Below are 13,363 nucleotides of genomic sequence, written 5' to 3'. Positions count from 1 at the left end.
AATATTGCTTCCACATTCTGGAAGACCTCAAAAGTGGCAGGTTTTAGTCTCAAACATTTACATTGCCAGTAATATTTTGAATACTCATTCTCTCTCTGCATTTTTATAGTTCTCTTTTTTTAAACTTAAGAGTGAATTGGGACATGATCCTTAAAGGCACTGAGATCTTTGGAACCTTGCAGAATCAATGCACATTTCCTTACACCACCCTTCCAATGCACCTCAGTCTTGACCTACAGTACATCCTCCACTTTCAGCGTCAGGCCACACTGGAGCATAGATTGCCAGTCATACTAAACTCAGTGATTGTTTTGTGATGTGGGCTAGTGGCTACTTTGAAACCACTGAACGTATTTTGCCTGTGATCTACTGTAAGTCAAGACTTTGAAGGTAAAAGGTGTGTAGATTTATGCATTGTGTCACCTACCCCATTTGTTTCCCTTCATTTTATATATTTTTTTAAACCTTACAATCTGGAGGCAAAAATCTGGTTTTGGTGAGATCGCTATAAAAGTAATACTAAGAAATTGATGTCAGGATAATACCGTAAATAAAAACAATATCTCACCTGAAACAAGAAAGGCCAAAGTTTTAAAGGACTAGATGCTGAGGTTCATAAGCACTTGTACTTACATGAACATATTGGTCAATTGAATGTGCAAAACAAACAGGTTATTGCTCATAAAAATATCTGTTTGCATGCACAATTAATCAGTTTCTTACACAAATGCACATATGTGCACTTCTGCTTCTGCTCTTTAAAAATTTGACCCTGTGAGAAAAATTCTCCTCTCTGATCCAGATTAAAGGTATTTTATCCACTGCAGTGCAGATCTTTGTTGTGTACTCTGTAATCCATAATACAGGGAACTCCAAATCACACCAGGCTGAGTTCAGTACATAGAACAAGTGCAGAATGTGCAGAGAAGTCTAAACTGCAATGAATAAAAGATCTGTAATGTGGATGAAAGGGTAATTTTCCATATATTTTTACTTCCCTGTGAATAGAGAATCTGAGCTAAATCCTATAGTTCTTACTCAGGTAAAACACCCGTTGCAGACAATGGGAACTTTTCTTGAATAAGTGATAAGTACGGAATGAGGGTTTGACCATTCTTATATATACACTATGTAAGCACAGATTAGTGGATAAATACATATTCATCTACATTTACATATCACATTTTAAATGAGAGTCACTATGTGAGTGTAAATGTAATGAAGATACAAAAAAACTAGCAACGAGAAACGTTCATATAGGCATAAACTGTGACAAAGCTCAATTTTTCCCAAACTTTTGTTCTCTCCTCTTATGAGGACACGTTCAGAATGTACATCTATTTTTACAGCGCTCAATGAGAGTTTTCTCTGATTAAATACTAAGAATTTGATCCTCCATTGATATTTACTAGAGTAGATATGTGTGGAGAGACCCCCTGAAGTCCCAGATCTCAATGTAGAATTGGAGTCATAAAATAATAAAAAGGACACCGTGAGGAATTTTGGCCCATGTAGTTTATTTAATTTTATTTATTTATGTGTTGATTCATATGTGAGTGTATTTTCATATATATGAATGAAGTACATCTGTGTATGAATGTATGAAAAAAGGTTAGGTTTGCCATATACATCATAGAAGTAGCCCATGTACATTTTATATGTTATACACTAGTTTAGAATACTTTTCTACTTTAGTTTGATAGCCTGGAGTTTGTATTCAGCTTCTATTTGTCCTTGAAGTCATTTAATCTCATAAATCTTATGAAACTTATATTTTGGAAATGGTTAAGGATTGGAAATACTTTCCATTCAACTACAACGAGCTTCATAATAGAATATTAGTAATTGAAATGTGATTTTAATTCTTCTGTGTTTAAAAAAGTCTTGCCTTGAAGAGTACATTTTAATCACCTAGGTTAGATTACTTTTAATTTGAATATCTTTTTGTTGTATGTGTGCGAAGTGCCTAGTACAGTGGGGTCCCGAGCGCTGATTGTGGCCTATGCATGCCATGGCAATACAAATAAAATAATAAAAGATTTATTAATGATCATTATTAAACATTTATATTTAGAAGTAAATTTTACTTATTTTAAAACAGAGGGAGAAAAAGTTACATTCACTTTAGCAACAGTAATTGGCAGATTAAAGTATTAATATCTTTGTTTCACTAGCGGATCTGACTCTTCATGCAAGAAAATAAAAGATGGAGTAGAACTTTTGGGCTAATACTATATCAAGAGTGAATGTAATGCATCCTGTTTAGACAGGATCGTGAATTACTCTTTAGACAGGAGTAATGGTCCAGTTTCTGTTAGAGTGTAGGCAGTGTATCAACTGCTAACTGAATCTGCTGAAAATGATATCCTGTCCTCCATTCTTTGGTCCTGTCTCACATATAAAATTCTCAATGTGGATTGTCCTTTTCAGTAGCTTCAGTCAAAAAGAATTGTTAAAATTTTGGAATGACTGAAATCTACAGGGAAACTGGTATTGGATCCTCCCAAAATGTTTAAGAATTCTTTCATTTGGCAAATCAATTTTCAAATCAGTTATTCTTTTGGTTTTGTTATGACAGACTGTAAATTTGCTAGAAGTTCTTCAAGTATATTTTAATATAATGACACACAAATATAGTGCAATTGGTTATGTAAGCTGAGGAATTTGTAAGAAGTTGTAATCTCTATGCACACGCCCAAACCACAAAATTGAGATCTGTATTTCTGTAAAGTTCAGGAATGGATGAATCTAGAATTTAGTTCAACTCATTATAGAGGCAGGGACCGGCTACAGAGTTTGGACCTGATCTTCCCTATTGTTTAGGGATATTCAGAGCCTGACCTTTGTTTCAGTTCCATCTCTATGATAACCGAAATCTACTGTCTGTTCTTAATATAATCATTTTGCCCTTGAAATCAGAATTATTATATCCATTATATTCCTAAACCCTTTGATTTTTGTTGTTGACTGTTTTTCCTTCTCCAATGAAGACACATTTTCAGCATCATTTCAACTAACATCTTAATATGATTGTATGTGTGCAAATGTTGTGCTTGTCCACCTCTCCCATAGATAGAAAAATATCAACTTATTTCAAAATGAATGTATTCAGTCTTCAAGTCCTGTTACACATATTCTTCTTGAAAGTTCAGTCATTTTGTTCTTTTTTTATTGCAGTGCTAAATAAGCCCGGTATTTATTAGGAGAAGTAATTCTAGTTTATTTGCTTATAGTACTTTATGGTGGTGGTGTGTGTGTGTGTGTGGGTTGATAGTTCTATAAAAACATTAGTTAATTGTAATTGAGTAATCCTCCTGAAAATGTAAATTAAATTATGCTTTTTTGAGTCACTTTATAGCTAAACTGGACGGTTACACAGCCCCATAAGCAGCCAATAATCGAATAGGGGATAGAATTAAATATCTGTTACAAATGCAGTAAATGTCAGTGTTTATATTATTTTTTAATTAATTCTGTTTATTTCCTCTCCTTTTGATAAAAATATTGGCCAGAATTTTCATCCTGTGTATCTAGTTAGGCTCCTCAATCCATAGGAGATGTTTAGGTCCTTAAATATAGATTTAGGAGACTAAATTTAGGCATTCAGTTTGAACATTATAGCGATATTTCTAGGTTAGCAAGTACATTGTGTTGGTCTGAGTATCCGTGATCCCTGAACTGAATAGCAACCACATACAGAGTGTGTGATCTCACACTATACCTACTACAGTGTGTACCTGGTTGTTTTCTGGATACCCATCATAAATGAATATTGTTCTGTAATGTTATATAATTTTCCTATGTAGGGTGAACCAGGTCTCCCTGGGCTTCCTGGACTCCCTGGGATAAAGGTAAATACAATTATAATCTCTGTGTAGTGCTACTTACATCTTCTTAAACATTTTTTATTTTAAAATGAGTTTTGTCACATGAAGGCCTCACACAGAAAATTGGTCATCTATGTATGAATGAATAAACAATACACCTTACATTTTAAATATGCAGTAAAATGTCACCTGGCTTTGAAAAAAAAAACCCCATGAGCTACTTTAAAAAATTTCTTTTTTCCATTTGTATTTAATTCAGGAGGCTTGTCATCCCTGTTCGGTGTACAGTTTAATGAGTATTTGCCAGTAACAATAGTCTACAGAACCTGCAAAGCTAGCAGCCAGAGAACTGTCTTCATTATTCACAAATTGTGGCGAACCAACTCTGTTTATGAGCAAAAATAGTCTGTGCTCTCGTTGTCTGTTAGTCATTTCCATTGACAAGTCAAAATATTTTAATAGGAAGACTTTATGCAATATTGCCATTAAGCAGTCAGAGAATCTGTGGACCAATAACTGGTTTATCTACTGACTTCCAGGCTGCCTGTTATCTTTAAGCAAAATATTATAAAAGACATGCAGTCAGTTTAGCCCTAACATAAGTGTTGCATTGGGAGTTGCTGCCAATTATACGGGAACTCAGTTTGATTCATGTTGCATTATATTATAAAAAGTGAGCAGATTTAAATGTTATGAATGTGATCTGCCTATGTTGATTGCTTCTCTTTTATTTCAGAGGTTATTCTTTCAGACAATGAAACCTCTTCTTAGAATTTCCTTATATTCCATTTTCAGCATGGGTCCGTGAACAGCTGATGAAGAGGTTTATTCCCCACTACCACACACACACACTGAATACAGGGGGTGAAATCCTGCCTCCGTTGAAGTCTAAACTCCTTTTGACTTCAGTGAGACCAGGCTTTACTCTATGATGTATAACATTTTCAGTAGCTTTCTCAGTGACAATTGTCAAGTGCCACAGTGTTTTAACTTAGTGTCCATATTTCACTTGTGGAGAATTATAAGAGGAGTTGATGGGACATCTTACACATGCAAGAGCGTGCGTGCTCAGTTTAAAATGTGTCTCAATACTGAAAAGTGCAGGATCTGGAGATAGAAATAATGTTATGTTTTGTCTGTTCTGTAAGAAGGAACCATGTTTTAATTATGCTGTGAAAGACTGGGTTGTAAATGGATCCTCCAGAATTGTTACATTTGTTGTGTAGATGGGAACTTAATATATGTGAACAAACACCTTGAATAATTTTCTCTACCTGCTTTGGAAAGTCAGTATAGAAATAACATTTGTTTTCTAGTGTACCCATAATATAGTACAGTTGCAGGCTATTGCCAACATATTAAGAGCAATTATCAGGGCTGGCTTTGGGCACTGAAAAACCTGAGATTATGAGGTAACTCAGCTAGAAGATCTAGTTACAGTAACTTCTTGTAGAAAGAGCACTTTTGAGAGAGTTCCTGTTGCAACATATACATTTTAATGAAGAGAAAGATGAAGCTCCTTGAGTTGCATCTCCAAGTATGGATTCTGTTCCTAGAAAGGAATTTCCTTTTTTTCTAGATTTCTTAAGAGGACAATCCATAATAATGAATTCTCTTCCAAGCACCTTTGATTCATGGTTATTGATACTGTATGACAGGTGATCTGCAAAGACTCCAGTGACTGTCACTAACTGTGCTGACAGCTGGACCCAAAATTTCTAAAACTAATTAAAAAATATCTCTAAGGGCTGCTGCCTGCTGTTCACTAATTGTCTGTGTGGACCCAGCTGCAGTGCACTAAAAATTCCCTAGTGCCCTTTGCGTACTGCTGTTTCAGACCTATGAGAAAGCCGTCACCTTCAGCCTTTATTTGGGCTTTTGGCTCTTCACTTACTATCCTTTTGGAGATAAGGACAGCATAAAGAGGGGGGGTAGCTAGGCCACTTGAGAAACAAAAGTTTAATGCGGTGAGAAATGGATGAAGCATGAAAAGTTCTGGATATTGTGGAACAAATGTTTTCCAGCATTAAGCCTCTGCATGAGGCTGGCTTCTGCTGGAATAATGCAGGGTTCAGTGTAGAATTCACACCTGTCACATGGGAAACCCAGGTTCAGTTCCCAGCCAGTTCAGTACCGAACTCTAGGTGTTCAGATTCTATGGTGATGATTGTGATATAGAATAGAACAGGGTGATATTGAATAGAACAGGGCCCTTGGTGGTGAAAAGCCAGCCTGGATGTGTGTGGCATTGTTCAAGATACCTGCAAATGCTGTTTCCCTGGGGAGCTTGCGGCCAGCCATTGCCACCTCAAAGGTGAGCAGCAGTGGTAGGATAGGTGATGGCATTGTATCCACAATGCACAGATTCTTATGGACCACTGGACACCAGTTAAAGTTGCATTCCCTGATCAAAACCTCAGGGGGAACATGGCACTGTATAACTTGTCAAAGGAAAACTGAATCCAGAAGAGAGGATCAAGAGAACATTAAGAGATAGGAAGCTACGTTGCATGAGTCAATCAAGTGAATGAAGAAATAACAAAGTGAATGACCAAATTAACAGTAACCTGGCCCGCATCAGTGTATAGTGCAGAAGGATGAAGATGACTGAGGAGCATGTTGGCAGTTCTGCTGTGTTCCGAGTCCCTTTGGAATTGGCTGAAAGTCTACAAACTGATACACAGAGGCTTCTCTGTAGCATTTGAGAAGCAGGGTAAGGGAGACTTTCTTTTGTGCCACCAAATTCTAAAAAAGCTTGACTTAACGTCTTCTATTCTAGTAACCCTGATGAAGTACGCAACACCCAGGCATTCTCCTGTTTTATGGATGTCATATAATAAATAAGAGGTTTAATCTCTTCTGTTCCTTAAATGTGTTATTTAATCTACAAATTCTTCTCAGCTAATCTCCTCTGATACTGTCTGCTCTGGCAGGCTGTATAATGAAACACAGTATGAAACTATAAATATCAAGCACACTATTTATGGTACAAGTCTGAAAGCAATATTTGCATAAACTTTGTAAACTCAGAGGCCATTTCAATCAATGAACCACACCTTTCAAGTTGCATCTTATCTTTCTTGTGCTGGATTTGGTACATTCGTAAAGGGATCCATTAAGATATTTTTGAATGAGTAGCCAAAAAGTCATTTACAATATTAATAAGTATCAGTCAGTAGAAAAGTTTCAACTTCATAATGCACAATTATTCAATTAATCATTTAATGTGACAATTCAGTATACCTTCCAGATAGCCAGTTAGAATTGAGTGAACATGATTTCAATCTGAATGAGTGGTAATATCTGAAAGGCACATATGTATCTTATGCAAATTCAGTATATGTGGCAAAGACATTATTAATTTTCTTTCTAGGTTCATTCACTATGTACTTTTGGATGTTTGGGAGTGCTTCCTGATCTTTTCATCCCTTTCATTATCAGTTTGGTGCCACAGAGAGTACAGAACTGCAGTCAGTTGTTTCCGAGACACTGATGAAGCCAGCTGTGACATACTGTAGAAACTTTTCTTGACCACCTGTTGCTGTTTAGGAATGGCTGGAAACTTAATGAGCGTCTGAAAGTTTTCCTTCGTGTCATTCAGAAAATGAGCAGAGCACCTAAACACAGAATATTGATTCATCTCTGTGACATCCCAGTCCTTAGAATGACCCTATTACTGATGCCAAAAGGATGCTGAGTACTTTCAGGAAGACAAAAATGTAGTAATTTGCATCCTACTCTTCAAGAAGTCATAAAATGTACATACAAAACAGCTTACCTATTGAAGGCATTTGTTATTTAGTTCATTTGTGGTCTCTAGACCTTCTCTCAAGGTATTCTGTTGCCTTGTTAAATTTTGTGGCATTTAATCAACACAGTCATTAATTTTGACATCCCAGTGTAACCTGGAAGATAGGTTAGATAAACTGTTTGCAGCAGTTGGCCCAATATAGTATATCATGCGAGAATAGGCTTTCCATTAGCATTGGGCCTGTCTGTCTTCTTGTTCCTCTTATTTTTTGAGACAAGTGTTGGGGCAAATGTTGAGGTCCCCAGTTGAGTTTTTAATTAGACCTTATTCAAACAAACGCCCATTCAAGGATTTTCCTTCCCTGCCCTACTTGTTTGGTGACATGGAGAGATCTGCTTATAACAGTTTGCTCTATTCTCAACTCTGTAGGAATTGCTGAGACTATTGGCAGAGCTGCCAATATTCAGTCACCTACATCTTTCTATGTAGTTGCTTACATAGGCCATGTGAATCGGATCCCAGCCAACATACTCTGTTCTCAGCTACTTGGAATTTATATCATCACTGGAACTTCTGCCTGAGTAAGGACTCAGTAAAAACTGGAAAAGGACCTCAGGATCTGGCCCTTATGTGCTTTAGCTAAAGCAAAAACAATTCCAACCTTCATTTATGTTTTGTATTTTAATTTCACTATTTCTCTCTCTTACTATATCCCAGGATCTTGTTCCCTCCTTGCATGGTAGGGACCTAAGAATCATGTTTGAAATGCTTAAGACTTTTCAGAATCAAAGTTTTAAGTTCTGGAAGAGTCAAATAAATTTTTCATGCAATGAAAAAGTGACTTCCATGCAGACAAAACTTTAAAAACAAAAGCCAACATTTTCAAACTTGGGGTGCCTAAAGTTAGGGTCCTAAATCCCATATTTAGGCACTATAGAAGTGACTTACCCTCTTGCCCTGGATATACTTACTCTCCATTCTCTTTTCCTTGGGCCTGGTCTGTTTAGTCCTTGCTCTGTCTTCTGGCACTAGGGGGCCTGAGCATGTTTCCAAGGTATGGTGGATCCTCTGCCTGGGTCTCTTTGGAGAGAATCCACAAGCGATTCCTGCTTTCTTCAGATTTTCCTTTCTCTTTCTCTCTTTAGAAAAATTTACAACAGATCTTACTTTTTTCTTGGTGTCTCCCTTACTGGGAAAAAAGAAACTCTTATATCTCTTCTCTCTTTGCCCCCATGCATTGCTGCCAAGCGTAGAACTCTTATTGGTCCTAGAGACCATCACTCCAAAAATTCCTTCTTTCTGGGAAGAAAAAGGTCAAAGCTGGATCTTGAACCCCTCTAAACAGACCAGCTCAGCTGTTATTGGCATGTAAATAAAAATCCTCTGATTTTCAGAAGTGCTGGACATCTCACCGATGTCATTGAAAGCTGCAGAAATTCAACCTCAGACTATCTTTTGTGAACACTTGTGCTGCTTCCTCATATGCATTTGCCTGGATTTGAAATCCCTGTTAATTCCTACCCTTTCCTCATCCAAATAATGATGTCCTGGAGGGTAGGTCATCGCTGGGGGCAGAAAAAATAGATAGTGCATGTAAGTCAAACGCTGGAGAGTAGAGTTCAATGAAGTGTGTGTCATGATAAAAATGGACAGTGGCTGGAAGTAATATCAGGAGGGTTTACACTGTTTGTTACATGGATTTATAGGCCTACTTTTAAAAGTAGATGGAAAAGTACATGGATTTACATGTATAGAAATAATACACAATTGTACAACTAATTTGAATATGCAGTTACCAGGATTGCAATACATGCATAAATTAGGTAGCTGAATGCATAGAAAGTAGTTACACAACTACCTGTACATTTGCATGCCCATTTATGTCACTGTGGTAATTGCACAAATTAGGCATGTAATTTCCCAGACCTAATTTTGAAAATCAAACCCAGAATATGAAATCATCATTGACACTGGCTGTGAATAATGACTAACTGTTGCAGATGGCAAGAGCATGTACTATAGCATTCCTCAGAATATATGCAATTCTTTGTAATCCATCAGAAACAATAGCCTCTAAATTCACAAACTCCAGGATTTCGTTCCTGGAAAAGACACTAAAGTACTAGGGAAGTGAGAAAAGGGTAAAACATAAGTAACTGAAACACAGGATGTGAATTCTGTTTCCCCAAAAGCTGTTACAAGTTAACAGATTGATCTTGTAGGGAGAAACTGTTTTACAGTGTCTTTTAATTTGCTTCTTTGTGCTGGATAAAGTCAGTCCAAATTTAGAATCCAGTTGAGTAATCTGAGAGTCCAATAAGCAGACCCAGAAATCAGGGATTTTATCAGCCATAATGGAGATGTCAAAACAGTAAACTGAAAACACTCTGATGATGTAATGCCACCATAGAAAATGTTTTCTTGATTTTAGATGGTCATAAATGAGTGAAAACAGTTGCAGTTCATTTTTAATATTAGCAACAAAAGCCCATTAAATTTATCATCTAACTTGGTTTTAGAGGGAAACAATTTTTTGGACAGACTGTACAGTCTCATTCTTTTCTTCTAATAATTTAGCAGATCAATCATTGCAAAAGTTGGCTGCCTTTAGGAAAAAAGGAGACTCTTATTACAACAAATGTTTTTACTGTTATCCTCAAAAGCAAGTATCATGCTGACTTGAATTCTAATTAGCCTTTAAGTAAGAAGTATTCTGTATGACTAATGCATGCAGAATCATGATGCATTTATCAGAATTGTTGCTGATACTTTTAGCACCCTTGCAAATCATCACATATTTTTCAAGCACCACTGCACTTTTCTTAAAATGAAAATTGGACTCACTAAAAGGCAATAAATGTTGTAGAAAACAGAGTCTGGTTAAAACCTGAAGCTTCAGGTTTTTAGACAGGCTAAAGAATAATACATTTTGCCTCTAATGAATCATAAAAACTGAATAAATGGTCATAAATACAAAACCAGAGATATTTTTTCCAAGTTAAGAAGTTGATTAGGCAACTGGGTTGATCAGAAAGTCAAAATATGGTCTCATAAGTGATGAGGGAGCCAGGGAGCCTGTGCAACGGGGCACCAATGGAGCCAATTGTGAATTAGTATAAAAAAATCTAAACAAAGGTCTAAAAAAACATGGAACATTGTTTATGGGGTTTCCCTTTACACCCTTCATTTCCTTACTGCAGGCTAACTATTGTAGTCCTTCTGAGCGCAAAATAGAAACAAAACTGGAAGACAGCAGATGCCAGTGTCTGAGAATCAAAATAAAAGGCAGTGACTCAAATTCAGCCCTGATGTACTTCATTGCTTTAATTGAATTTGCTTTATTTTGTTCTTTTTAAACACAATCTGCCTATAAATCTTTTAATATCATAAAGCAGTGGTCCCCAAACTGTGAGCCCCAGCCACAGCTCTGGCCCACAGATCCCAGAAAGGTGCAGACCAGATTTGGGGAAGGAGGGGCACAGACCAAAAAAGTTTGGGGACCACTGGCATAAAGGAAGGAATACATCTCATATAGTTTCTTTCTATTTTAAATTTGTTTAGGAATGAGTCATGAGGGTCTTTCAAGGCTGGCACATCCCTATGTATGATAAGCTAACACAGTGGTTCTTAACCTTTCCAAACTACTGTACCCCTGAAGCCTGAGTCCCACTCCCACGGGGCTGAGGCATGTAACTTAGTTTCATGGCACCCCTGTGGCTCCAGACAATTGCCTTTCTTGCCACCCCCAATACCAGCTCTGCACTTGCGACCCCTCTAAAACTCCAGGTTAAGAAACACTGAGCTAACATATGTATCTGTTAGACTGGATAAAATGAGGACATTTCAGTTTGCACAGTCCAAACTGAAAAACAACCAACGGAGCAATTCTGTGTAGAACTGAAGAGCAAATAATTAAAGTATGAAGTAACTCCTAGATGCCAGACTTCCATAGCTCACCCTATTAATAAGAGCATAAATGGAACAGGGCCTAGAAAAAAAATTGATTGGACCTCCTCTTTGCAGTGAGCTATCTTGGGACTGGGGCTCTGCAGTGTGTGTGGTGGGGGGGTATGTTGCTGAGCAAGGAGCTGGTGGGTAGATGATGATCTGCTGTATGCTGCCACCAAGAGAGAACTCCAAAGCATATAGCTACGGAGGTCAATGCTGGGAACAGTATTAACTCTTTAAAAAGAGTTTTGCAATAAAGAGTTGTGGTGGTAGAGTGAGTGGTTGGACAAATGGGAAGGACAAGTGCTTTTCAGGTTTGGCTGGGGGGTCTTTAAGGTGTAAGCTTGTGTTCCGTGTGTTCCATGCAGATTCATGCTCTGAATGTCCTTTGCCAGCCCACTTCCATGTAACCACCATAACTGCTTTAGAACGAGGAACCTGTGATAACCATACCACAGCTTCACATGGTGTTTTGGGAGAGTCTTTGCCCTGCCAAGATTATTTTCCATGGCTGGGAGAATTGGGCCTATATTTTTTTATTGTCTTACATAAGTATTTCAGTGAGAGAATTAAAATATCTTTAAATTCCCTGATGATATAATTTCTGCCTCACTGACTGCTGAAGGTCAAAAGTATGCAGTGCTGTTTTAGCTGTGTTTGTCCCAGAATATTAGAGATACAAGGTAAGTGAGGTAATAACTTTCATGGGACCAACTTCTGTTGGTTAAAGAGAGAAGCTTTCAAGCTTAGCTCTGTGTTAACTCGAAAGCTTGTCTCACCAACACAAGGAGGTCAAAGGTGTCAGCTGAGACTGACACACATTTTTAAACGTTGTCACACTTTTTAGTACAGTTTTTGTTTTAAAGGCTCAGTTTATTTGTGCATACATTGATGTGAATGAGAGAGAACTTCTTATGTCCTTAAAACATTAATGATAAAAGCATAGCCCTAGTTACACCTTTACAGCCAAATGTATACTACTTAACCACTTGACAGTTGTTGCATATATATTTAGTTTATGTGTTACTCAAAACAGTATATTTATATTGTTTTTTAAACCTTTATGCTATAGAAATATATTCCAGGCACCTAAAGCAGAGTAGACCTCTATAGAAGTGTGAAGTGTTAAATAATTCTGTTGATCTGCATATGAACTGTGAGATGAAGACCCAACGTAAGTCAGGAAGTGGTTAGAAATCTACTGCTAATCAGTTGCAGTGTAAATCCTTCAACAAATTAATGGTGATTAAAATATTGTGAGCACAACAGGTGGTGTTTCACCCGAAGGAGGCTGAAAACAAAGTATAAATTTGCACATCTATAGCAATCAAGATACCTACAGTAAATGGTGTTGTTCTTATCGTTAGCCTCTAATTTCAAAGCTTGTCTCCATTTACTCCCATAAAATATTGATAAATGTGAAACAGCCACTGAAGCATTTGTCTAGATAGTAATTTCTGTAAAAAAAAAAAAAGACAACCTCCCCCCTGCCTTCACCCCCCCAAAAAAACAGACTGTACTCAAAAAGAGTTGAACATCGTTACAAGCTTCCCTGCTGCTGATTCTAAAGGTCCTTTTAAGTATAAAATATTAGCTAAATATATATCTGGCTTACATTCTGTTAGATCTACATCACACCATTTGTTTTAATGGACTAACACATTTTTTCATTTTGATGTCCTGTGTTTACTTCATTAGGGGCTAAAATAATTCTAAAAGGATTGGCAAAAGGTATCTTGTAATTTGTCATTTGCCAAGATAGCAACTCTACATTGCATGAACATTTGTGGGAAAAACAAAGAGGCTTGGATTATTGTTTCTGGTGGTTTGATGTGAT

The 13,363-nt window shown here is 37.1% G+C and overlaps 1 protein-coding gene across 1 annotated transcript in view; it reads left to right on the top strand.

The window, feature by feature from the left end:
- The window catches only part of COL25A1 (collagen type XXV alpha 1 chain), a 421,681-nt gene that overhangs the window by 356,882 nt on the left and 51,436 nt on the right, over positions 1-13,363 (top strand). The window contains exon 18 of the mRNA XM_067568260.1: positions 3,807-3,851. Within this exon, the coding sequence (XP_067424361.1) occupies positions 3,807-3,851 (45 nt within the window). The remainder of the gene's footprint in view (positions 1-3,806; positions 3,852-13,363) is intronic.

Source organism: Emydura macquarii, unplaced genomic scaffold (assembly GCF_026122565.2).
Source record: "Emydura macquarii macquarii isolate MOO-44397 ecotype Brisbane River unplaced genomic scaffold, CSIRO-AGI_Emac_v2 contig_2863, whole genome shotgun sequence".
Taxonomy (NCBI): Eukaryota; Metazoa; Chordata; order Testudines; family Chelidae; genus Emydura; species Emydura macquarii.
The sequence above is the reverse complement of the archived record's forward strand: the minus strand, read 5'-3'. Positions and strand labels throughout refer to the sequence as shown.